Source organism: Syngnathoides biaculeatus, chromosome 8 (genome assembly GCF_019802595.1).
Source record: "Syngnathoides biaculeatus isolate LvHL_M chromosome 8, ASM1980259v1, whole genome shotgun sequence".
In the NCBI taxonomy this organism is placed as follows: Eukaryota; Metazoa; Chordata; class Actinopteri; order Syngnathiformes; family Syngnathidae; genus Syngnathoides; species Syngnathoides biaculeatus.
Genome location: NC_084647.1, coordinates 1,898,111 through 1,925,125, shown reverse-complemented (window position 1 = coordinate 1,925,125; position 27,015 = coordinate 1,898,111). Strand labels below are relative to the sequence as shown.

Below are 27,015 nucleotides of genomic sequence, written 5' to 3'. Positions count from 1 at the left end.
TTGAATCCTTTAAAGCTGTTTTCTGTCACCTTGACAAACATTATTTGTGCCAAGTTCTCTGGGCAATGTGATCACCGCTCCTGTTCAGATAAAAGCGTATGATTACATCATGTCTGCTAAATGCAGACCAAACAATTACCATGGGGATCTGATAATTCCAGCTAATAAGAAAACATTTACAAGACACAGTATTTGATGTTTGCTCTTGCCTGCAACATGTTCCTTCACGCTATACATGAGACAGTTTCAACATTCTCTATTAATTAGACTCCCACAATTAAATAAAAAATTACTGACTTTCCTAGGACGCAGCTGCAGCCTTTTTCCCTGATGTGGCCATAATTTAAAATTGATTAGGCTTTAAAAAGACAATTACAATTTTTGCTTCTTGCTATCTTATCATTTAAACAGTGATGTTTGTAAACCAAGTATGCTCTGGGCATCCAGGGAAGTGAAACAAAAGGTTATGTATGCAGTAGAACAAGAGTTTTTAAACCTGTTCGTCAAATATAATGATAATGTGTGCCTACCGCTTAGTGACAACTTTTGGGTTGACTTCTGATCCTACATTCTTGATACACGTGTCCATGTACAGTGAAGAAAATAAGTATTTGAACATGCTGCTATAAGTTCTCCCTCTTAGAAATCATGGAGGGGCCTGAAATTTTCATCGTAGGTGCATGCCCACTGTGAGAGAGATAATCTGAAAAGAAAAATCCAGAAATCACAATGTATGATTTTTTAACGATTTATTTGTGTGATACAGCTGCAAATAAGTATTTAAACACCTGTCAATCAGCTAGAATTTTGACCCTCAAAGACCTGCCTTTTAAAGTCCACCACAACTCCATGTATTATCCTGAATCAGATTCACCTGTGTGAGGTCGTGAGCTGCATAAAGACCCCTTCCCCACCCTATACAATCAGTAAAACTCAAACTTGTAACATGGCCAAGACCAAAGAGCTGTCCAAAGACACCAGAGGCAAAATTCTACAACTCCACACTGCTGGAAAGGGCTACGGAAAAATTGCCAACCAGCTTGGTGAAAAAAGGTCCACTGTTGGAGCAATAATTAGAAAATGGAAGAAGCTAAACATCTATCTCAATCAGAGTGGAGCCCCATGCAAAATATCACCTCATGGGGTCTCAATGATCATTTGAAAAGTGAGGAATCAGCCCAGGACTACGCGAGAGGACTTGGTCAATGACCTGAAAAGAGCTGGGAACACCGTTTCCAAGGTAACTGTTGGTAATACAGGAAGACGTCATGGTTTGAAATCATGCATGGCACGGAAGGTTCCCTGCTTAAACCAGCAGATGTCAAGGTCCGTCTTAAGTTTGCCATACAGAGGAGTCATGGGAGAAAGATTTGTGGTCAGATGAGCCCAAAATAGAACTTTTTTTTTATCATAATTCCACTAACTGTGTTTGGAGAAAAACGAATGATAAGTTCCAATCCAAGAACACCATCCAAACTGTGAAGCATGGGTGTGGTAGCATAATGCTTTGGGGGTGTTTTTCTGCACATGGGACAGGACGAATACACTGTATTAAGGAGAGGATGACTGCGGTTCTGTATTGTGAGATTTGGGGGAACAACCTCTTTCCCTCAGTCAGAGCATTGAAGAGAGGTCTTGGCTGGGTCTTTCAACATAACAATGAGCCGAAGCACAAAGCCAGGAAAACCAACGAGTGGCTCCGTCAGAAGCATATCAAGGTTCTGGCGTGTCCTAGACCTAACAGAAAATCTTTGGAGGGAGCTGAAATTCCGCGTTTCTCAGCGACAGCTCAGAAACCTGTCTGATCTAGAGAAGATCTGTGTGGAGGAGTGGGCCAAAATCCCTCCTGCAGTGTGTGCAAACCTGGTGAACAACTACAGGAAACGTTTGACCTCTGTAATTGACCCCTCCGTGGATGTTGTGCAACTCGCGTCACTGACCAATCAGAGGCCAGAGATCTGCATAATCTCGGACTCAAATCTCAGACAACGCTGGCTGGATGGTCCAGTATAGCTTCTGTTGGCGTTTTATCGCGTATTTGGGTTCTTTAACAATAGATATGGTTAAGAGGTGTAGTCACGGACTTTATAATAGTGACGACAGGTATCCTGAAAGGCTTGTTGGTGGAGTTCAATTCGTACCCTTTCCAAAACCGAAGACCCAGTACGAAAAATGTCTTAGATGGATCAAACTTTGTGTAAGACCGCATCATCAACTGAATCCATCTAAAATCAACTGGAACAGAAGACAGAGTACGAAAAATGTCTTTGATGGATAAAACTTTGAGGAAGACCGCATGATCAACTGAATCCATCAACCGGAGCAGATATGTTTGCACGAAGGTAAGCCCTATATTTGATTTTCAATACATGTCTCATATAAATGAATTAGCAGTTCTTCGCTTGCATAACATAGCTAAGTGGGAATGATTGACACACTTGATCTGTGTTGAGCGATATTTTGCGATGATCTGACTGCACAAACGTGTGTCTGTTCGGCGCTCCCAAGCGAAGCTAAACCGGACTTTGTTTGTTAGCACGAAGGTAAGCCCTATATTTCATTTTCAATACATGTCTCATATAAATGAATTAGCAGTTATTCGCTTGCATAATATAGCTACGTGTGAATGATTGTCACACTTGATCTGTGTTGAGCGATATTTTGCGATGATCTGACTGCACAAACGTGTCCCATTGTTCGCGGCTCCCGATCTAAGCTAAACCGGACTAGCAGTCCTAAAAGCCTTCGACGTGCACCGAGACACCAAGACTGAAGGAAGGATGTTTGAGGACACTAAAGTAGTGATTGTCGTACTCGGTGGGGACTTGCGTAGGTTCGGCACTAATTCAAGAATAATTATTGAGGGGAGCGTGTGACGTTACACAAGAAAACGAGAGAAACAACTCGTAAATCAATCCTCGCCTTCTTTTCCTTCATACGGTGGTTCACAAACGGCTATACAGATACATATACAGATTCTGCACACAAGTGTGATATGTAACACGAAAATAGGAAACTGTCAATGACGAATTCGTCTTTGGGTTATAATATATTATATTATGTGGCTTCTCGGTCTTCCTCTGACTCCGGAAAGATCTCGCGCTAATATCAATGCTTTCTCCGTCAGTATCCATGTAAATACCATTGAAATACCCCTCGCTGAAATACTTGAACCCTGCTGTCTGCTTTTCAACGATATTTCACTGTTAGCTAAGAATGGGAGTGAGAAATCACCCGGTATATCGGACAGTTTCGCTCTATTCCTTTCTTGGTGCGCCGATATTTTCCCAATTGTTTGTCTGACGTCAGCGCACGTGGCGTGACGTCACTTCAGGAGGCGTGGTTAAGTGCCCTGTACAGAGGGGTCAATTGCAAACAAAGGCTACTGTAAAATATTAACATTGGTTTTCTCAGGTGTTCAAATACCTATTTAAAGCTCTATCACACAAACAAACCGTTAAAAAATCATACATTGTGATTTCTGGATTTTTGTTTTTACATTATCTCACCTACGATAAAAAAATTCAGACCCTTCCATGATTTCTAAGTGGGAGAACTTGCAATATGGCAGGGTGTTCAAATTCTTATTTTGTTAACTGTAGTAGTTTGACATAGCTAATTCTGTTAAACTGGTACAAAGTGGGTGCCAATTACCTGTGTCAGTTTTTTTTTTCTCTCCAAGGACACTGTACTTCCTTGGACCACATGCCGCACCACTGCAATTTTTCATTAAAACTGGTTAGGTTTTTTTTTGTGTAGCCCTGCCAGCCAATCACTTAAATCCTCAATCAAAAATGCTGATCAAAATTTCACCTCTCTTCTCACATTTAGCAGTTCATGTTGACCCAATTAACTACAGTGTGCTTTGAGTCGTTGCTGGCATCAGTTCCATTTCAGAGAAAGAAAGTTAATTACATTTACCCCTTTTCCACTCTGCATTCAAATTACATAATTAAGGAACATAGGGACCTTTCAAGTTAACCACCTATGAGGTTACATAATTCAACTTTCAGACTAGCACAGAATGCCTGGAAAATTGACGAAATTTCCCTGTTTGAAGAGGAAAATGGTCATAACAAAGCCACACTATGGAAGCCCCATTCTACACTTTAGTTTATGCAAAATAACAGACAATAGAACTAACCACATAGTTTCTGCAGGGACTTCTCAGAGTAGGTCTCACGGTCACATCCCTTTCCGATGTGACTGTTCAGCAGCTCTACTGTGGTCCTAGCAGATGATAGCGGCCCACCACAGGTCTCCAGATGCATTTTCGGAAACAATTGTTTGGTTCCTGTTCCGGGTTCATAGTCAACTCGTTTCGTCCAACCTAGAAAAAAAAAAAAAAAACAAATGGCGTTACAACATGATGCAAAGTATAGAGTACATTTTTCTTGGTGGAAAGTGAGGTATTAAGTATTTATTGCTTCTGTTACGTCTTCATTTTCATCTTTTGGATGAGAATGTTTTCCCAATTAATCACACAGCACTGGTGAAAAATTAAAAAATGAATTTCAGAGGAAAGACCAAGCAAGAGCAAGAGACAATAAGGACAAGTATGTTACTTAAAGTGTATGGAATGTCCTCAGTGATCCTTTTTGTTACCATTGTACAGTTTTTTTAATGCAGAATTCGAATCTGAATTCCGTTATGAAGGAAACATTTTTATTTTTCAATTATCGCGAAAAAATTATCGCACATTGCTGTATTCGCCAAAAAAAAAGACGAAAACAAAGTGGAAACAGCCGAGTAGGAACGTGAGGTCATCGCTGGTCTCAACAATGGCGAGCATTGGAATACATTATAAGAACGACGATGAATTTTCCGATATTTTGAGAGATGAACACTATTATCAAGAGTCCCACGAAGACGGTGAAGAATACGAGCTTTATTAAGGCGTTAAAGGTTATCAATTTGAGCCAGTTAGACAGCGTACACGTTCAAATGCAGAAGAAAGTGCTGAGCAAGCAGTCAGACGAATTGAGCAGGATGTGCTTGGTGTTTGAAACAAAGACTGGTAAGCATTTGTGAAGTTCTTGTTTGGTTTAGTTAGTCATAAACTGATAAATAGTGAAGGCTTCGATATCCTGAATGTATTTACGAAATTTCCAGTCTTGTTTTAAAATTATGCAAACACCATGTATCTAGTAAATAGGTATGGGACCACCCGGCCGTTCATTGTACAGCTCGATGGATCTGCCTGTGCTTGTATGAAGAACTATCTGCAGTATGATGTGGGTCACAAATTTGCGTGTACAAGGCTTGTTTATTATCGCACCAAAACAAAGAGAAGATGTTAATGTAGTCCACAGTCCAAGTTGTTATAATTTCACAAATAAGAATTTTAATGAGTGAAATCCATTTAAAATGTTGCCATGTTAATTTGAGAACAGTAGCTGGTATTGCTTCACCATAAATATAAATTCACATGGTAAACTTATGCCATAACCAGACAGTACCAATCGCATAATAGCAGGTCCACTTTTAGTGACGTACGAGGCTCCACCCCCGAAATGATTCTTTATTCAGACACGGGAAACTAGGTTAAAGTTTGTGGACTTTAATTCATAAACACTTATATTTTGGGGTAAAAACTTCAAAAGGTTATGCTTTTTATGGTACAGTTCAACATATATTTTCATCTAGGTAAGATAATTTGTTTGAAATTAGACATTACAAACACTTTAAAGTGCATGCATTCTGATCATTACGCTAAACTCACTGGCGATGTTCAACAACAAATCAGTGAAAAGTGGACAAACGAGGAAAAATTAAAACTTCAAAGCTGTTTTGACTCCACAGACTGAAGTGTCTGAAAATCGAGCAAGCATCTTAGACAAATATATGGATGCTATTATGTCGTATGTCAGTTTTTGTGAGGAGGTGTGTGCACCCAAAACAATTTCTTGCATGTTCAATAATAACAAGCTGGGGTTTACAGCTAAACCTAGTCAACTATGCCCAGTCAAAGAAGTCGCATATCGTACCGGGCATAGGACCCTGTACAACCGCAATAGAAACCATCTGACGAAAGAAATTAACATTGCAAAGAGGGATTATGCAGAAAAGCTGGAAAAACAGTTTGGTGCCAATGACTTCAAATCAGTCTGGCACGCAGTACAATCACTAACTATTTACAAGCCACAATGCTCCCCAGTAGACGACAATAGTGGGTTAGCCAACCACCTGAACAGCTTTTCCTGCAGATTTGAAAACTCCACTCCAGACACCCACCAAACTGCACCACTGACCACTTTAGCAACTCCGACTCCTCCGTTGACCATCCACGAACAGGATGTGAGACGCATCTTCAAAAAACTAAAGATTAACAAAGCACTGGGCCACTTGCTCAAGTCTTCACAAAGATCTTCAGCAAGTCTCTAGAACTCTGTGAAGTACCAACCAGCTTCAAATGTTCCACGATCATACCGGTCCCCAAAAAATCATAGGTCTAAATGACTACAGGGCTGTTACTTGACATCTGTGGTCCTCTACCTAACAGGTCTGCAGATGATGAAGTCAACATTGGTCTGCACTTCATCATTGAACACCTCAACAGTGTGAGAACCTATGAAAGGATCCTGTTCATGGACTTCACCTCTGCACTCAACACCATCAACCCCGAACTCCTTTTCTCCAAGCTTCTCTAGTTCAGTGTCTTGCCTGCAATCCGCCAGTGGATCTACGAGTTCTTGACGGGGAGGACACAGCAGGTGAGGCTGGTAGACACCACCTCATCCACATGTAGCATCAGCATTGGGGCACCCCACGGTTGTGTCCTCTCCCTCTTCAAGCTATTCTTGCTCTTCACAAACAATTTTACCTCATGGCACCCATCTGTCAAACTCCTGAAGTTCACAGATGACAACGCAATCATCAGCCTCATAAAAAACAGTGACGAGTTTGTGTTGGAACAGGAGGTAGAGAAGCTTGACCCATGGTGTGGCCAACACAACCTTGAGCTGGACACACTAAAGACTGTAGAGATGATTTTTGGACTTCAGAAGCCATCCTTCACCACAGCTGCCTCTCACGCTGTCTGTCTTGTGTCAACCTGATTCCTAGGAATTACAGTGTCACAGGACCCAAAGTGGGAAAAAAGCTCCATCCTCAAAAAAACACCAGCTAAGGATGTTCTTCTTTCGGCTTCTAAGCTAGCACGGCGTAACACAAGAGCTGCTGAGACAATTCTGTGCAGCGGTTATTGAATCAGTACTATGTACTTCCATCACAGTCCGGTTTAGGGTTGCCACAAAAAAGTATAAACCCCCACTGCAACGCACAATCAAAATTGCTGAATGGATTGTCAGCACCACCCTTAAGGACTTGCACGGCACCCATACTAGGACAAGAGCAGGCAGCGTCCTATCAGACTCTCCACATCCTGGCTACCAGATCTTCCAGATCCTTCCCTTATGGCCCCGTCACACCATGACGTTCTGGTCAACGTCCTCCGAACATTTCAATCATTCTATTTTTCAGTGTTCTCAAACGCGGATGACAAATGTGGCGTGTGATTAACGTGTGTCTAACGCACGAAAAGCATGTAACAGCGACCAAATAAGATACCCCTAAAAACCATTAGCATGTGCAAACGGGCGCGACAAGCGATTTGTCAACGTATGACGAGTGTGTTGAGCGTGTGACCAATGGGTGAATAACGACAGAAAAGCGTTTTGCTGGTGTGAAATTTTTACAGTGGAACCGGAACTAAAACGTTGGAAAGTTCATAGTCACTTCAGCTGCCGAGAAGAAAAAAAAGTTAGGGCACGGACTTCAGCAACTAGCGATGCTACTAAGAAAGCTAAGCCTCTTTCATCACGAGCAATGTGTTTGGAGGAAAAACAACAGCAGGAGGAAGAGCACGTCCGCGAAGTCACGCACCATGTGACACCACCTGGGGACCCTAAACACCTTGCAAACCCCAGTGAGGACGGTCCGACAAAGAGACAAAAGAAGCAGAGAAAGGATTGCAGGATCCTGGACCGGGCTGTTGAGGATAGTCTGATGGAGTTTTTCCGCGAAAATGAACTGTTGCTTTCTGGATCTTCCATAGCAGGTGCTCTCTACTGTAGCTTAATACTAAATGAACCTTGCTTTTACAAAGCATCGGTTTATATATCCACATGCATGAAGTTCAGGAAACGCTCGAATGACGCTCAATGGACACCAAACGATGTTCGTTTCACTTTGGTTACACGCTGTGTGGGCTAGGGGATTGTTCAGTGGGTGTTGACAGGTCGCCAGTGAGTCGTTCACTGCAAAGCAAACGATTAAGTAACAACCAAGTAAAGCTCGAGTTACGACTGACTAACGATAGGCAAACGCGTGCAACGCTTGGCGAACCTTAGTAAAACGTTCCATGGATGTTCTTGAAAGTTCTGCAGCGTTTAAAATTAAACGTTGATGAATGCTGGTCTCGGTGAGAACTTTTGTGCATGTTCAAAACTTTTTTTCCGGACCGGCGTTCTCCGCCGATTCCCAGGGATCATTGACATTCACTGGCGTGGAAACAACAGTGCTATCACGGCGACCATGGGCGACTACCAACGTTTCCTCAAACGCTATAGGACGCTGGCCAGAACGTCATGGTGTGACGGGGCCATTAGTTATGTGCTACCAAACAATGCAAACCGATATTAGCAGATATTCCAACAGCTTTATCCCTCTTGCCATTTTTGAGCAGCTAACTTACAATTCCACTGCAACATGCTGCCAATTTTCTGGCTCAATTTTGTTGTCACATCGTGCTGGGCCAATTAGTATAAGATATGATTGACTAGCACATCACTAGTCACTGTGATTTTTTGTTAATTTAGTTAACTTTAGCTCAGTTGAGGTGATGTGTCACTGTTTAAAGCAGATAAATAACTGGATGAGCCAAAATTTTCTTCAACTAAACCACAGTAAAACTGAGATAATTGTTTATGCCAATAAAGAAGAGCATTGCTGGTAGTAAACACTTGGACTCAGTATCTTTAAAAAATAAAGACCAATTCCAAAGGTGTCCTGACCTAAGTTTCAACAATTCTATCAAATTAAACACAAAAACTATCTTTTACCATCTGCTGAACATATCTAGAATGAAGGCTTGCAAGTGTCAAGCAGACTAGGAAAGGCACATCCATGCTTTTATCTCAAGTAGACTTAATTATTGTAATTGTCTTCTGACTGGACTTCCCTCCAATAAAACATTCAAGGGCTGCAGCTCAGATTCTGACCAGAACAAAGAGATCAGAACATATAACTCTAATTCCAAAGTCTTTACACTGGCTTCCAGGCAGCTTTAGAATAGATTTTTAACTTCTGCTACTGGTCTACAAATCATTAAATGATTTAGGTCCTGAATGCATGAAAGAAATGGAATAAAAAAAACCATTAGAGCTCTGAGATCAACTGAATCAGGTCAAATAGTGGAGCACAGAGTCCAAGGCAAACATGGTAAAGCAGTATTTAGCTATTATGCTGCACACAAATGGAATAGGTCACCAATAGAGGTGACGTCAACCCCAAGTGTGAATGTTTTTAAATCCAGTTCAAAAACCTCTTTTTTCTCATGCTTTTTAGAGTATTTCCACTTTGTACTGATATTTCTTGCAGTGTATGCTGTTTTTGATTGTCCTTTAATTTCCATGTTTTAAATTGTATTTTATTATTTTTATATCCATCCATCCATTTTCTTTGCCGTTTATCCTCACAAAGGTTGCGGGGAGTGATGGAGCCTATCCCAGGTGTCAATGGGCAGATGGCCGGGTACACCCTGAACTGGTTGCCAGCCAATCGCAGGGCACATGTAGACAAACAGCCGCACTTACAATCACACCTAGGGGCGATATAGAGTGTCCAATTAATGTTGCATGTTCCCAACACCCATTGCAGCTAAATAATTACTTGTCAATTAAATGTAAACATAAGTCCACTCCGCGTTTAAATAAATGTATCTAGGCAATGGCTTTTGTTTTCCTCACCCCAGAGAATTTTCAAATGATGTAAATCTTAGATACAACTGAGCTGTCTGCTCTATAAAAACGTACTGAAAGGTTATTAGCACTGATATTAAAGTTGGCTTGATACTTAGCAATAATAAAGAAGAAAGTAATGATTTGTGGTTTTGTTAATTTATGAAAACTGTTTATTGTGGAGTATAATTTTGATCATAATTCATAGCAACAATGTGTAGTTATCCATCCATCCATTTACTTAGCCGCGTATCCTCACAAGCGTTGCAGGGAGTGCTGGAACCTATCCCAGCTGTCAACAGGCAGGAAGTGGGGTACATTGTGAAATGGTTGCCAGCCAATCACAGGGCATATCGAGACAAACATCCACACTCACAATCACACCTTGGGACAATTTAGAGTGTCCAATTAATGTTCATGTTTTTGGGAAACCGGAGTGCCCGGAGGAAACCCGTGCAGGCACGGGGAGAACATGCAAACTACGCACAGGCGAAGCCAGGTTTGAAACCGTGTCCTCAGAACTGTGAGGACTTAGTGCTGCGGCATTGTGTCGCTAGATGTGTCTTATAGAGGATATTTTTTCCCTGAAATACATGTATGATTATGTCCTTCTAGCTATTAATTACTTGACTTCGATACCACATTGTCCCTTTTGTGATAATTCTTCCTGACCGAAGGTTTAGAGCTATTGTGATCATGGAGTGGCTTATCTACTGAGCACAGGTGACTTCTTGATGCCATAACACACCAGCATTTGACAAAGCCAAGATGACAAATCCCACAGAAAACATGTCAGCATTGATATTGTGGGCAAGGCAAAAGAAAGTCAGTAACAGTAATGTTACCTGTTCAATATTTAATTAAAAATTATTATTGATTTGAGTCTTGAGCTTGATCTGTATTATTTCTTAAAGATAAAAAGCACTGATCAGATGATATCCAGTATATTTGAATGAGAGGCCAGTGTAGTCTTCTTCATGCTGCCATACAATGACATCCATTATGTGCAGTGAACCTCACCATGGGTTGAATATAATATATTTTGCTTTCTACCGAGTTGGGTGCTTGCCTACAGTGGACTTCAGAAAATTCACAAAGCAAGGCCAAAAATTGTTTTTGTTTATATGAAACAAAGATGAGAGTGCGAGGAAGCAAGGCAGACATGAAAACAGTAATGCAGTGCTGATGGCAAATGCATGTACTACTTTTCAATGTGGAGGACTTGATCGAATCTTTTGTGGATGCGTGACAGAGAGACAGAGAGAGAGAGAATTCATGTCATAGTTTTATGTGCTTGATGTTACATTTTAGTCAGGGAATTATTTATTGCTGTTGGAGGGTTTCTGTAGAAGAATTTTTTTTTTTGCAAAATGATATAGATTACCATACCAAAGTGAAACCCGAGTCTAAACTCTTTGTACAGACATCATTTTTTTTATTTTAAAAGTCTTTGGTTGCTCTCAACATATTTGCCACAGCCTTTGTCAAGAAATAAAAAACAAAACTAAAAATTTACTAATTAAGGGGAAGGAACCACTAACCCTAATGTTTTAAATGTCTTCTCTGTATTAATCACATTGTTCAGTTTTTATTGTTATATATAATGTCAATTTTATTTGGCCTTGTCTATTTCTTCATTTTGTTTTCTTCACAATGATTATATTTGATGATTTTAAAAAAAGCAGTGGAGCAACTGGTTAGAGAGTTGGCCTCACAGTCCCGGAGACCAGGGTTCAAATCTCGGCTCTGTCTGTGTGGAGTTTGCATGTTTTCCCCATGCCTGTGTGGTTTTTTGCTGGGTACTCCCGTTTCCTCCCACATCCCAAAAACCTTCATTAATTAGAGACTTTAAATTTCCACTAGTTGTGATTGTGAGTGCGACCGTTGTTTGTCACTATGTGCCCTGGAATTGGCTGGCAACCAGTTGTGTACCCCGCCTCCTACTGATGACACGTGAGACAGACTTCAGCACCCCTGTGATCCTTGTGAGGATAAGCAACTCAGAAAATGGATGGATTAATTAAAAAAAGACCCCAGTTAATGGGCGTTATTGTAAAAAGCTGAATACAGAAAAATATCCATGCATTATCCTCACAAGAGTCGCGGGAGTACTGGGGCCTATCTTCAGGCAGGATGAGAGGTACACCCTGAAATGTTTGCCAGCCAATCACAGGGTACATATAAACAAACAACCATTTGCACTCACATTCCTACCTATTGATCATGTAATGAAAAATACATATAACAGTACGCACTTCAATGTCTATACAAAAAAATAAATATGAGCGGCGAGTGCGTCATCCATCCTCAACATTGACATCCAAGTGGTCACCATATTAGCTGCATTTACTGTGTATTAAAAGTAAGTGAACACACTTCAGTGCAGTCAGATGACTGGTTCGAGAATCTGCCTTGTAGTTCTGAGGACCACAGTTCAAATCTTGGCCCCAGCCCATCTGTACGGAGTTTGGATGTAGTTCCTGTGCTTGCGCAGGTTATCTCCGGGAACTCCGGTTGCATTACTTGGAGACCCTTAGGTGTGATTGTGAATATCCAGTAGTTTCTACGTGCCCTCCGATTGGCTGATGATAGTCAAAAATGAAGATAGCTGGGAAAGGCTCTAGCACTCTCATGACCCTTGTGAGGAAAAGTGATTCAGATGAGGGCTAAATGAATGGTCAAAGAAGAAATCCTTAAAAGAACATCGTCTCCTGAGCACCCATGACCACAACATGTTTTTCCACATTTTGTTCTTATAATACAGTTGCCGTGAGCCACGCTTGTTGTAATTGCCATGGTAACGAGTGTACCAAGTCACATTTATGTTGTCAAGATAAAGCCTGATGATTGGAAAAAACATCATGCAGTGGTATCGGAATATAAGATATTACTGCAGTAGTGTGACAGTGCAATCATGAAAGAGCAAATTTGTCATCATCTGATCCAGGCATTGCACGTTGTCTGTCTCAGACCTATTCTCTGTCTCGGAGTGCCTCCGTTTTTTTTTTTTTTGTTTGTTTTTATTCTGTTTTTTTTTTTTTTAAATAAAGGTATTGATGTGTTAGATTTTTACAGTACTATGGTCAGAAGACTTGCAACAAGGCTAAAATTAAACCTGCTTTGGATTAGAATATACTGTACACGATGGCGATGCAGAGAAAATGTCTTTGATCCGATCCCGAAAGAGCAAATTTGTCATCATCTGATCCAGGCATTACACGTTGTCTGTCTCAGACCTATTCTCTGTCTTGGAGTGCCTACGTTTTTTGTTTTGTTTTGTTTGTTTTTATTCAGTTTTTTTTTAAATAAATGTATTGATGTGTTATATTTTTTACAGTACTATGGTCAGAAGACTTGCAACAAGGCTAAAATTAAACTGGCTTTGGATTAGAAAAACGTTTACACGATGGCGATGCAGAGCAAATGTTTTTGATCCGATCCGCAAATTATGATTAAAAAGCTGATCAATTAACCGGCATTAAATGCTAAATATTGGCCAATGCTGATCAGACTGATCAGATCAGCGTAAAGTCTTAAATATGCCTTCTCTGTTGGATGAGAAAGCAGTTAAATGAAGCAATCATGTTACTTCCTGCAGCTCTCTGAGAGGACTGTGTAAAAAAAAACATATTTAATCGTGGCTGTGTAAGTATACGAGGCACTTGACTCGGTGCAAACTGAGGAGTTTCATATTGGGAATTCTGTTTCTTTTTCCCTATTCTGCTCATGATGGTAAAACACTAAATTGACTTCTTGGCACGTTTTCTCCTCTGGGGATACCCAGAGGAGAATCCAGAGCTTGTTGGGATACACTCAGAAATCCGCCCCTAGCATGTCTGCCGCAGGGCGTTTGTTCTCCACTGGGAGGTCCTCATGAACGTTTTCCTAAAAGCTCAATGACAATAGCAAGGGCCAGAATGGAACTCTGTCGTGACTGACTCTGTCAACATAGCGGATGTGGACAAAAAAACAGTGCTGAAAACATTACATTTGGTTAAAGAAAAACTAATAAAATTTTAAATTAACTGAATTTTTTCAATAATACTAAGAATAATAACAACACTAATACTACAAAGTCCGTAAACATACTGTATGCCTTCTTTGACAGCTTATTTTCCTGCACTTTACACCATGTCACATACACTCCCCTCCAAAAGTATTAGAGTCGAGGAAAGATCAACAGATCATCTTTTATCCATAGCGATTTACATCTGGATTTGACACACATTGTATTTCACAATATTATTGACGACAAAATAATTAATTTTTAGGTGTTTTCCCTCTACAGAAAGATAAACATACTTACATACGGTTTCTATAATTTCAGAGGGGAGTGTATGTGGGGCTAAAATTTGACCTATATTTGTATTGCATCTAAACTACACTGCATAAGTGTACAGCTTGTCACGGACGAGACTCGGGGGTGGACCCAAATGCACGACTCAGGTGAGAGGTAAGCAGTGCAGAATAAGCCTTTATTCGTTCCAATGTCGGTTACCAGGGAGTCAGTCCAAACAAGCAGCAAGCTCAGTAATGGCAGGCTTACGGGGTAGGTCGGGAGACAGGCGTTGGTCGGTACACGGGAGGTAGACGTCAGGAGTACGGTAGTGCGGGAACGAGGCATGAGAGGCAACGATCTAGCAGAGTCTCTGTCGTCCCCCGGGTCCTATATGTACTGGGTCTAATCGGAGGTCATGAGGCGCAGGTGTGACCCTTCCGATTAGACGGCCACGCCCAGCCCTGGCTGGAATCCAGGATCATGACAGTACCCCCCCCTCAACGGCCGGCTCTGGACGGCCCAGGCGCATCAGGGTGAGCCGCGTGAAAGTCCCTGATGAGGGAGCGGTCCACGACGAAGCGGGAGGGGATCCAAGAGCGCTCCTCCGGGCCATATCCCTCCCAGTCCACCAGGTACTGGACCCCCCTCCCTCTGCGGCGGGAAGACAGCAACCGGCGCACGGTGTACACCAACCCACCGTCGACCATGTGTGGGGGCGGGGGGGACTCGAGCGGAGGAGCCAGCGACGACGTGCGATTCGGGCGAAGTCTGCTGACGTGGAACGTAGGGTGCACCCTCATCGACCTGGGCAGTTTCAACGAGACGGCGACCGGGTTAACGACCTTGGAAACAGGGAACGGGCCAACGAACCTGGGAGCCAATTTGCGGGATTCCGTCCGCAGCGGGAGATCTTTGGTGGAGAGCCACACTCGCTGTCCCACTCTGAGCTCTGGTGCGGCCCTCCTCTTGCGGTCTGCTGCGGCCTTGTAGGCGCTGCTCATGCGCAGCAGTGTCCTCCGAGCTGCTTCCCAGGTCCGTTTGCAGCGTCGCACCACGGCCAGGGCCGACGGAACTGTGGATTCTGTGACCAGTGGAGGAAACAGGGACGGAGGATACCCATGCACGACATGGAGTGGAGCCATACCTGTTGAAGCGGAGGGTAGGGAATTGTGGGCATACTCCACCCACTTGATGTGCTGGCTCCACGTGCTCTGGTCCCTGGATACCAGACATCGAAGACCGGTCTCTAATTCCTGGTTAATCCTCTCAGTCTGACCATTAGACTCTGGGTGATGACCCGATGTCCGACTTGCTGAAGCGCCGATGAGGTTGCAGAAGTCCTTCCAGAAACGGGCGCTGAATTGCGGACCCCTGTCCGAAACGATGTCCTGGGGTAGACCGTGGTAACGGACGACCTCGTCTAATACCAACTGGGCTGTCTGCTTGGCCGACGGGATCTTTGGGAGTGGCACGAAGTGGACCATCTTGGAGAAACGGTCCACTATGGACAGCACCACTGTGTTCCCTTGTGAAGGCGTCAGGCCGGTAACGAAGTCCATCGCGATGTGTGACCACGGACGAAAGGGGATGGACAGGGGTTGCAACTCACCAACGGGCCGTAGGCGGGAAGTTTTATTGGCAGCACACACCGGGCAGGCGTTGACGAACTCCCTTACATCCTTGCTGAGGTTAGGCCACCAGAACCTTTGTTCGACCACTGACCGTGTCTTCGCCATACCCGGGTGGCAGACCGTCTTGTTGGTATGGGCCCAGTTGATGACGTCTCCCCGCAGAGATGGGATGACGAAAAGACGGCCCGACGGACAATCCGCGGGTGGCGGTGTCTCTTCCAGGGCCTCCTTCACCCGCGACTCGATCGACCAGGTGAACCCGGACACGAAGCACCCCGCTGGCAGGATAGTAGCGGCGTCTGAATCAGTGCGCCCTCCCTCGTGGATCCGCGAGAGTGCATCCGGCTTGCCGTTTTTGGAGCCTGGGTGGTAAAATACCTTAAAGTGGAAGCGGGTGAAAAATAGAGCCCACTTGGCCTGACGGGCGTTCAACCTCTTCGCGGACTTCAGGTATTCAAGGTTCTTATGGTCCGTGAAGACAACGAACGGTACTTGCGAGCCCTCCAGCCAGTGCCGCCACTCCTCCAACGCGCTCTTGACCGCCAGCAGTTCCTTATCTCCCACGTCGTAGTTCCTCTCTGCCGGGGTCAACTTTCTAGACAGGAATGCACACGGGTGAATCCTTCCATCCCTGGGACTCCTCTGCGACAAGACTGCTCCGATTCCTGAATTCGATGCATCCACCTCCACCACAAACTGGTTATCGGGATCCGGAATAATGAGAACGGGCGCAGTAGTGAAACTTGCCTTGAGCCTGCCGAAGGCCTCCTGGCAGGTCCCGGACCAGTCGAAGGTGGTATTTGGCGAAGTGAGCGAATGCAGAGGAGCGGCCACGGAACTGAAGTTCCTTATGAATTTCCTATAGAAATTGGCAAATCCCAAGAACCTCTGCACGTCCCTCCTGTTGGTGGGGGTAGGCCACTGCAGCACCGCGTCGACCTTCCCGGGATCCATCCGTATCTCTCCCTCAGCCAGGACGAAGCCCAGGAAGGACACGGATGCCTGATGGAACTCACACTTATCCATATTCACGTATAATTGGTGCTGCTGCAGACGCCGGAGCACCTCTCGGACTTGTTGAATGTGAGAGGCTAGGTCTGCTGAAAAGATGAGAATGTCATCCAGGTAAACAAAGACAGATGTGTTCAGGAACTCCCGGAGCACGTCGTTAATGAAGTTCTGAAAAACGGCCGGAGCATTTGTCAGTCCAAAGGGCATCACAAGATACTCATAGTGCCCTGTGGGGGTGTTGAACGCCGTCTTCCACTCATCCCCTTCCCGAATCCGCACCAGATGGTAAGCGCTGCGCAAGTCGAGCTTGGTGAAGATCCGGGCTCCCTGGAGGAGTTCGAATGCTGTAGAGATAAGTGGCAAAGGGTACCTGTTCTTGACTGTGATGTCGTTCAGTCCTCGGTAGTCGATGCAGGGTCGCAGCGTGGAGTCCTTCTTCTTGACAAAAAAAAAACCCCGCACCGGCTGGTGAAGATGAGGGGCGAATGAGTCCGGCTGCCAGCGAGTCCTCGATGTAGTCCCTCATGGCTTGATGCTCTGGTCCTGTTAAAGAGAACAGTTTCCCTCTGGTAGGAAAGGTGCCTGGCAGGAGATCAATTGCGCAGTCGTATGACCGATGTGGCGGTAGAGACTTTGCCTTAGATTCAGAGAAGACCTCCCGTAGGTCATGATAGCAGGAGGGCACTGCGGTCAGGTCCAGGGCGGTACCAGGTTCTGTTAGCCGAACCGGCGCGACTTGAATACCCCTGTCTCTCCGGACAGCGAAACAACGACTGAGACAGTCCTCACCCCAAGTCTTGATCTGACCCGTGGTCCAATCTATGTGCGGATTATGTTCTTTGAGCCACGGACTGCCCAAGATGATGTCGCTACTACGTGCGTCGAAGACATGAAAGCTAATTCGCTCCGAGTGAGCGTCCGGAAAGCTCATACGTAGCGTCTGAGTACGATGTGTAACCCGACAAAGGAACTTGCCGTTGGCGGCATAGGCGTGACGAAACCGTTGCGTGGGGAAGGTTGCCGCCACCAGCTCCTCGACCACGCGGGGATTTATCAGGTTTGCTTCCGACCCAGAATCTATGAAAGCCGTCACAGAGCATGAACGGGAGTCCGTTCCCAAGGTGAGGTGAAGAAGGGACCTCCCTGACCCCGTCGCGGTGTACCGCACACTCACCGGAGTAGCGATCCTGATGTCAGAATGCCCTGGTCGAGTCGGGCAACGGGCGATCAAGTGTCCCAAACGCCCGCAGTAAAAACAGCGTCCCTCTCGTCGCCGACGTAAGCGCTCCTCCGCTGAGCTGCCAAGCCCCTCCACTTGCATGGCTTCCGGTGAAGCTGACAACGCGGGTGTCCGGGAAGCGGAAACAACCGGACTGCGACTCTCCCTCTCCTCCTCCCTCAGGCCCTCCATCTGTCTCTGTACGGTGAGGCGCTGGTCCACCTTGAGGGCCAATGCGATGAGGGAGTTAAGCGAAGGCGGAAGATCCATGGCCACGAGGTGACCACGGATCTGTGGGGACAGTCCCTCGTAAAACGCGTCATGGAGAGCTTCCTCATTCCAACAGCTCTCGGCAGCCCAAATCCGGAACTCGATGGCGTAGTTGGACACGCGGCGACGCCCCTGGCTAATTGTCATGAGTGACGACGCCGCCTGGCGTTCCGGAGCCGCATACTGGAACACCTGGGTGAGCGCGCAGACGAAGCTCGCCCATGAGCGGCAGGTCTCCGAGTTACGGCTCCACTCGGCGGTGGCCCATGCCTCCGCCCTCCCTGTCATGTGGGAAATGACGAAGGCGATCCGGGAGCGGTCCGTGGGAAAAGCGGAAGCTTGCAGCTCAAAGTGGAGATCGCACTGCGCCAGGAAGGGCTTGACGTTACCGGAGTCGCCTGAGAACCGCTCTGGTCGAGAGAGCAGAGTGATGGTGGCACGGGGAGGCACAGGAGCGGCCGCGCTAGCTTGGGAGGCTAGCCACGGTTGCAGCTGGGTCCATGTTCTTGGCTAGATCGTTCTGTCACGGACGAGACTCGGGGGTGGACCCAAATGCACGACTCAGGTGAGAGGTAAGCAGTGCGGAATAAGCCTTTATTCGTTCCAATGTCGGTTACCAGGGAGTCAGTCCAAACAAGCAGCAAGATCAGTAACGGCAGGCTTACGGGGTAGGTCGGGAGACAGGCGTTGGTCGGTACACGGGAGGTAGACGTCAGGAGTACGGTAGTGCGGGAACGAGGCATGAGAGGCAACGATCTAGCAGAGTCTCTGTCGTCCCCCGGGTCCTATATGTACTGGGTCTAATCGGAGGTCATGAGGCGCAGGTGTGACCCTTCCGATTAGACGGCCACGCCCAGCCCTGGCTGGAATCCAGGATCATGACACAGCTGGCTTGAGATATGTTTTGAAATTCAATATCCTGAATAGCACAAACAGAGCTGCATCATTGTTTTTCTACAGCAGGAGAAAGAGAGAATACCTGGAGAAAAGTCATATATATATATACACAAAAAAATGTTACGCTTAAGTTTGTCTGCTCGAAACTGATTCGATCAAATGAAGCGCAGAAGTGGCAGTGCAGTATTTTGGCTCCTGGTTAGAATATGCCAGAAATCATGTTTATCACTGTGAACAAGGCATCCAACGTCATAGTAGTGTCGAACTGCGTAGCCAGGTACTTTTCAAAAAACTATTAGGTCAGCCAATTTAAAAGTGGGTTAATGCCGTGGATGACTGTATGTAAAGCGCTATACAACTACATTTGGCTAAATTAAAAACAATTTAAAAAATGCACATTTACCTCCTAATCTGTAGGCACCTACTGTGTTATGAGGTACACATTATAGTATTAGTCACTTTGGAGTATTACAGAAGAACACAATGACAATGATAGACAAATAATTCGTCATTGATCACATGTAAAGGAGAGACAAATGACAACTATGAGAGAAGCTTCGGCAACAATTCCTTTGAAAGGCAATACGAATGTTTAGCCAAGAGATGAAACTCTTTTTTAGTATGTCAAAAGCTTCGAAGCAATGAATCATTTTGGGCCAATTGTTTCAAAGTAATACATTACTTCAGAAAGCTAACTGACATTCACAATGAAGCAACAAGAGCTGAAAGAGAGCAGGTAAACTAAATACAATCAAACTAAACAGAGACAATGAGGAACACCTTGAAAAGACATGAGTGGTTGGAAGATGATGGGTGGACACACGGAACTGGGCTGACGAGAGCTGGTGTAAATGAAAACCTAACGAGCAAGGCATAACAATATGGGATCCAGGAAAACCTAAAACAATGCTAAATATCATGTAAACACAGATGATGACAGTTTGAGATAAGGTTAACTCAAGTTAAGAAGGGTCAAAAGCATTACACGCCATGTTAAAAAAGCTCAGCTTGGCTCAGTCTGCAATTGTGATTTCACATTTAACATTGAAACGTCATTCTCCATGTTATTAAATGAAAATGAAAAGGAGGGCCTCAGACATTGTGACAGAATCCTGCTAGCGGTACTTCTCTAATACAACAGCCCCAAGGCCTATTAAAAATCCCCTGATCTGTGGCGGTGACATTTACTTCTCCCTCTCCATTTATCCCTCCTGCCAACCGTTGCTTAAAGGGACAAATGCCCTTTCATCAAGAGAAACTGTATCTATGTTTGCATGAATGTGAAAATCCCAAAATGGAAAAAAAAGTACCAGTAAAGATATTGACAGCACCGAGAGGTCATTATGAATGTGACACCCTGCTATGTTTTTTTAGCATCCATTTTTGAAGACATTACATTTTGTGTTGACATTGAGCCCCTCACATTCACATGTGAATTGAGAAGGTTTGTGGCAAATAAATGTTTGCTGTGTATATATTGTGATCCAAATTTGTTTCAAGTTGTTTTTGTCTTTGTAATGTGTATACATTCATCAAAGCATAGTGCCCAATCTTCTCACTGTAATATGGACCAATTTGATGTTGCCGCTGAGACTTTTACAATTTTCTTCATTATTTCCTTCTTGTTGCAAATCAATATTTGATTCTGTGAACTGATTTTTTTTTTTTTGGGGGGGGGGATGGGAATAACAGCATAGACTTGTGCTCCTTTTCATGCAAAGCGAAATTCACTTGTGTTAACATAATTAGGAGTCACAATGTGCCAGAAAGATGTTCCTAGATTTTTTTTAAATGCAAAATGAATGAATCTTTATCACGTTTGAAGCCCTTGATCGTTTTGTTGAATCACTCCAGATGTCAAATCATGTGCTGCCACTTGTTTGGATAAGACAGATTGTAGAAGTGAATTACAGAGCCACTTGGTGTGTACCAGGGCTCTCATTTTCCACTGGTAAACATCAGATCCAGTGCGACCATAAATGCCTCAACACCAAGAAATCAAAGACATCCGTCACTCAGTGATACAGGAACACAGATTGCACATGGCTGCAATTGCACAGTCTTCTGTTCCATTGCCCCTCCACTTATTTTGTGTACTTTTTAGTGATGTGGCACTCAAAACAGACACCTTTCATTACTCTTGTTGGAGCTGTCATGACAGCTTTGTCATGTGCTGAGCGCCATCTTGACTGTGCCAGGCTGCTCTTTCTAAAGTGCTGTTGATCACAGAAGAGAAACCTGACAGGACGATTCTTTAGGGAAGAAGGCAGAGAAATATAGAGAAAAGCTCTGTGGGGCTGGCAGGGAAAAATAGGATGTTAGAAGACAGCAAAGGGATTAGAAGCTGAGAAAAATGAACCAAGATTACTTCACCAAGCTCAATGCAGACACACACAATAATGTAAATAATCACATCTGTGTTTCTGAAAGGATAGAAACTGCACAAAGCAGCTCTTACTTTTTGTGCCACCCTTCTTCCCATACTTCGAAAACAGACAAACAACCTCTTCCACGCAAAGCACTCTTGCAGTCAAACAAACAAAGACATCTGCAATTCTGAACGCACAAACGCCCACGCTTATTGTATACAAACATGCAAACGAGCGGTAAAAACAGCTTACCTTGCCAACCGGGTTTACAGACAGGCTTGACGTCAATTCGGACAGGAATGCTGTGCAAGGCTCTCTTCTGGCCGCAGTCCCAGGCCGTCACCTGGATCTCATACTGGTGCTCTTGGTCATAGCTCAGTTTCTCTGTATTTCGGATGTTACCTGGACACAAGAAGGTTGGGCAAATTAATTAAGAAATACACCATGGTAGTCTAGAGATTTCCAGGCTACATTTGATTTAGAATTCACAGTGCTATATTTAAACAGCATTTGAATGAGGGCATACAATATGTCAAAGTGAAGAGGAAAGCAAACATGATCTCTTTTGGAAATAGACGTGAATGGTGGGCGAGACAGACATACAGGATATTTTCCAGATGGAAGACGCTTGTTGTGCATAGCTTTTGAGGTAAAAACAAAAATGGGGTGGTAAGGGCATGGTTACTTTTCCGCAATCCCAAAACCCATTGTAGCTGAAATGTTGGAACGTATTAAGCTAAATAATTACTTGTCAATTAAAAATACATTTTAAGTCCACTGCACGTGTGAATAAATCTATTTAGGCAATGGCTTTTGTTTTCTCACCCCAGAGTAGTTTATTGTCAGGAGGAAACACGCAAACAGTGATAAAAAATGATTCATTTACATATTTTTCCAATACGAATAGAATTTGCAAATGATCTAAATCTTATATACAACTGAGCTGTCTACCCTACAAAAAGTTTTTAGCACTGATGCTAAAGGTGGTTTGGTAGCTCAGCAATAATTAAGAAGAAAGTAATGATTTGTCTATTTATTAATTGAGGAAATCAGTTTTTTGTGGAGTCTAATTTTTATCATAATTCATAGCAACAACGAGTAGTTATCAATCCATCCATCAATCCATTTTCTTAGCCGCTTATCCTCACAAGGCTCGCGGGGAGTGCTGAGTCTATCCCAGCTGTCAACGGGCAGGAGGCGGGGTACACCTTGAACTGGTGGCCAGCCAATTGCAGGGCACATTGGGACAAACATCTGCACTCACAATCACACCTAGGGGAAATTTTGAGTGTCCAATTAATGTTGCATGTTTTTGGGATATGGGAGGAAACCGGAGTGCCCGGAGAAAACCCACGCAGGCACGGGGAGAACATGGAGACTCCACACAGGGAGGCCTGGGGTTGAACCCTCAGAACTGTGAGGCCAACGCTTTCCAGCTGAGTCGGGGACTGAACCCTTGACCTCAGAACTGTGAACTGTGCTTTACCAGCTGATCCACTATGCCGCCTATGTGTAGTTATTTGTCTTAAAATAATTGGCTTGTTTGGATACATTGTAAAAACAATTCTTGTCGTCTCCCACATCGACCCTGGTTCCCCATCAGTATATTGGGCTGTTTAGACTAAAGTACTCCCACATTGTTTTAGGACCAGGATCTGTATTAATGTTGCAGTTCTAATGTGTCTACATTGACTGTATCATAATTCTTGCACAGTGAAATGATGACAGTGCTTATTTAAATTAAATAAGATTTAAATTTCGAAACCATCCAGGGAACAGTCTTCTGTATGAATGTTTTTGTTTTCGACAATAATGACCGGTTAGTCAAATTCCTATACAGTTGTGAAGAAAGAAAATAAAGGGAACATTAATTTATTTATTAATTTATTATTCTATTTATTTATTTATTTATTACAAACTGTTAGGGTTTCCATCCATCCATCCATTTTCTGAACTGCTTATCCTCGCAGTGGTCACGGGAGTGCTGGAGCCTATTCCAGCTGTCAATGGACACGAGGCAGGGTACACCCTGAACTGGTTGCCAACCAATCCCAGGGCACATGGAGACAGACAACAGTTCCATTCCACATTTACACCTATGGGCAATCAATGTAATCTTTTTGGGATGTGGAAAAAAATCGGGATGGGCGGAGAAAACCCACACGCACAGGGAGAATATGCAAACTCCATACAGGCAGGGCCTGGATTTTAACCCTGGTCCTCAGAACTGTCAGGCCAATGCTCGAACCAGTTCCTCCAACCAGTTGGTCCACTGTGCCACCAGGGTGAACATTTAAAAAATAATATATAACAATACTTACAATGTGTGGCAAAATATACAGCAGGGATCCATAAACAGCAGAAATATGCCCCCCCAAAAAGGTATGATTCCAACTGTTTGTCTTTTAAACAAGGGTCATATCCATCTGTTTGTTTCCTGCTCTTCCCTTTTTTAATAGCCCTTAAAGGAAGATATTGTCCAAACTAATGGGAATGGGAGCACACATTAAAAGTTAATAGATGAGGGTTCAGTGTTTGTTTTAATGCCAGAGTTATCCAGAGATTTCACCAAAAAACATCTCTAAATTGAAAAGGTATTATTGAAATTCTTCTCTCGTTCAGACATTCCAATGACACCGGCTGGAAAACTGACAGCCAATCAGCGTTTGCCACGCCTGCAGTGCTTCCTGTTCTGACCCCATTGCTTGTGGATTTGTTTCACCGAACAGAGAACATCCACTATCTGGCATTTTGTGGCCGATTTTTGTGAAAAATAATTACAAACAAACAAAACAAAAATAGCATGATGTACAATGTCCAAGCCTGCGCGCTTGAGCCAGAATACACACATCCAGCACTTGAGTGTTATAGAGGGGGCATGGCACTAATGAGGAACAATAACAGTCCCATTATATGGACCGCGGAGATTTGATGCATTACTGAGGAGTTGGTTTTGGTGTAGAGATTATTGGCCAGAGTTTTTTTCCCCCCAAATTGTACTTTTCAAGCAGTCAGCGTCTCGCGAACGACCGGTGGCAGGTTTGCACGTGCAGATCGCCGTAAATAGTAACCAGGAAGTGTTGTGTGCTCAGAGCCAACAAAGCGAGTATAACAGCGAGTCGATGCTCCGTACTAATACTACTCCCGCCATTGAGCAAGCAAAACAAAATTAACAGTGTATAATGTTCAAGTGTTTGACCCAGAATGCTCACAGGCGGAAGTCGACGTGTTGGGAGAACCGTGGTGTTGACGACGAACAATACCAGTCCCATTACATGGAATGCGGAAATTTGATGCTTTTCTGAAAAGTTGGTTTCGATGTAGAGAATATACAGCAGGTTAGTGAGGGAGTGGCAGAGTGGGTTTGCATGCACACATCACCGTAAATAATAACCGGGAAGTGTTGTGTATTTACACATATATATGCATCCATCCATTTTCTTAGCTGCACGATAGTCACAGGAATGCTGGAGCCTATCCCATCTGTCAACGGGCAGGAGGCAAATTTACACACACGCAGACATGGCGAGAACATGCAAATTCCACACACAGAAGTCCGGGATTTAACAGCTGTGCCACTGGGCACCCTCATAAGTTGTTGCTTATAGAGTACCAGCACGAGAGGCTATAACTAAGCACCTAATAACCAGCAATGATTAGATGTGTGCAAATTTCCCCTGCTGGTGAACGAGCCTCAACTGTGACAGCTACAGCTTTATCCTGTCAGGTTCACTCCATGGGAGGTTAAAGAAGAAGAAATTTGGGTGCGTTTTCTAAGTTTTGTTCCACAACACGTCAGCATCTTGGCTAAGATAGAACGGATGGTCTGTAATGCTAAGCACCGGCGATGTCAGGGGCTGAGTCAAGGATGTTTCTTCTGCGTTTGGCTGTGAAAGCTGGCACACATCCAGATTTTGCTTGGATTTAAAATATACTATGTTCAGTTAATGTCCAAAATATATGTAATAATAATACTACTTCACATTGGAGGTTTTATTGTACATATGAAATTTGGGGAGAGTCTTCTTCTAAGTTCACATGCTAAACACTTGTAGAACACTGCTACAATGACCAAAACCAAACACACACACACCCAAGTCTACTTTATTAGCTCACTGGAGATAGGCCCATACTGTCAATACCGCATGGCTAAATGATTTTAACCATGTACATTAAAAATCAATGATTCAACTGTAATTTGTAAATAAATTACAACAGTTATTACTGTACAATTCTATGACTTTATTTTCTATACCCAGCAAAATCCAACCATTAAAACACTGTATATTGTAGTATTACATTTGATGATTATTATTTTGGCTTCTGTGCTAAAAGACGGCAACACAAACTTAGAGATGTTTATTTCTGTCTATCATTTATACTAGTAGCGTGTTAGCTCTTCAAATGTACCAGTCTCGTCTGGGGTGATAAATTGTATTGAGATTGCCAGCGATAACAGTAATGAAAAATTAAATGTTCTTATTCTCCTGCTGTAGATGTAATTTCTAGTACAAGGCACAGACATGCGAAGGCACGGTGTGATATTGCACAGGCTTGTGTCGTGAGTCATGCAGGTATTGTCCAAAAGATAGTTTTGTCACTTTAACATTCTTGCCACGTTATCTCTGTCCTTTGGGTTATGTCAGCCTAACAGAGTTAGTGTACTCCTACAGATCATATCTAACAGGCTGCAAGTACATCAAGCTTGACACTTGGTAAACATCATACTCTCCTTTTGGACTCCTCCTCATCGTGATATTTAGGAGGTATTTTTGTGATGTCAGTTTTTCTGCAAGTCTTGGGACACAATCTCATCGTGACACAAAGCATCTTCTCTCAATGTGTATTTGCTCTCTACCTAAAAAAAATCATTTGCATCAAACGGGTTATCATAAAGGGTGTTGCTGCAGTTACCATGAACCCTGATGTAACTTCACTAAAAGTAACACAAATTACAAGTATCATATAAATGAACCAGCTTTTTTGGGGGGGTCAACACCAGTATGTGCTATCAATTCAGAACATTTGAAAAATGAGACAAAGCAATTGTCTGAATGTTGAAGGTTGCTCCTAGTTTCTCGTTGTGATAAGTGTGAAATATGCCATGTGCAGGAGTCCTTTTTATTTTGTTTTTTGTTTACCAAAAACACTTTCTATCCCCGCTAGCTTTGCGTTGTCATAAGCACACGTTACAAAGGGACATGTCATATCTACCTATTCATATTAAAGAGTGGGAGTTACTTTGTAAACTTGAATGCATTTTAAAATGTTTCTTCAAAATTTCCAAAGCGTATTTGAAGCTTTTGTCAACAGTACAGTGTACAATGAGGCAACGAGAAGTGTTGTAGTTTTTTTTATGCCTTTCTTTACTAATCTCTAA

At 43.6% G+C, this 27,015-nt stretch overlaps 1 protein-coding gene across 2 annotated transcripts in view; it reads right to left on the bottom strand.

Annotated features, from left to right (window-relative positions):
* The window catches only part of LOC133504916 (calsyntenin-2-like), a 176,362-nt gene that overhangs the window by 85,454 nt on the left and 63,893 nt on the right, over positions 1-27,015 (bottom strand). For both annotated transcript variants that reach the window (XM_061827657.1, XM_061827658.1), the window contains exons 5-6: positions 21,888-22,037; positions 4,145-4,330 (exon numbers count right to left, since the gene is read on the bottom strand). In XM_061827657.1, the coding sequence (XP_061683641.1) occupies positions 4,145-4,330; positions 21,888-22,037 (336 nt within the window). The remainder of the gene's footprint in view (positions 1-4,144; positions 4,331-21,887; positions 22,038-27,015) is intronic.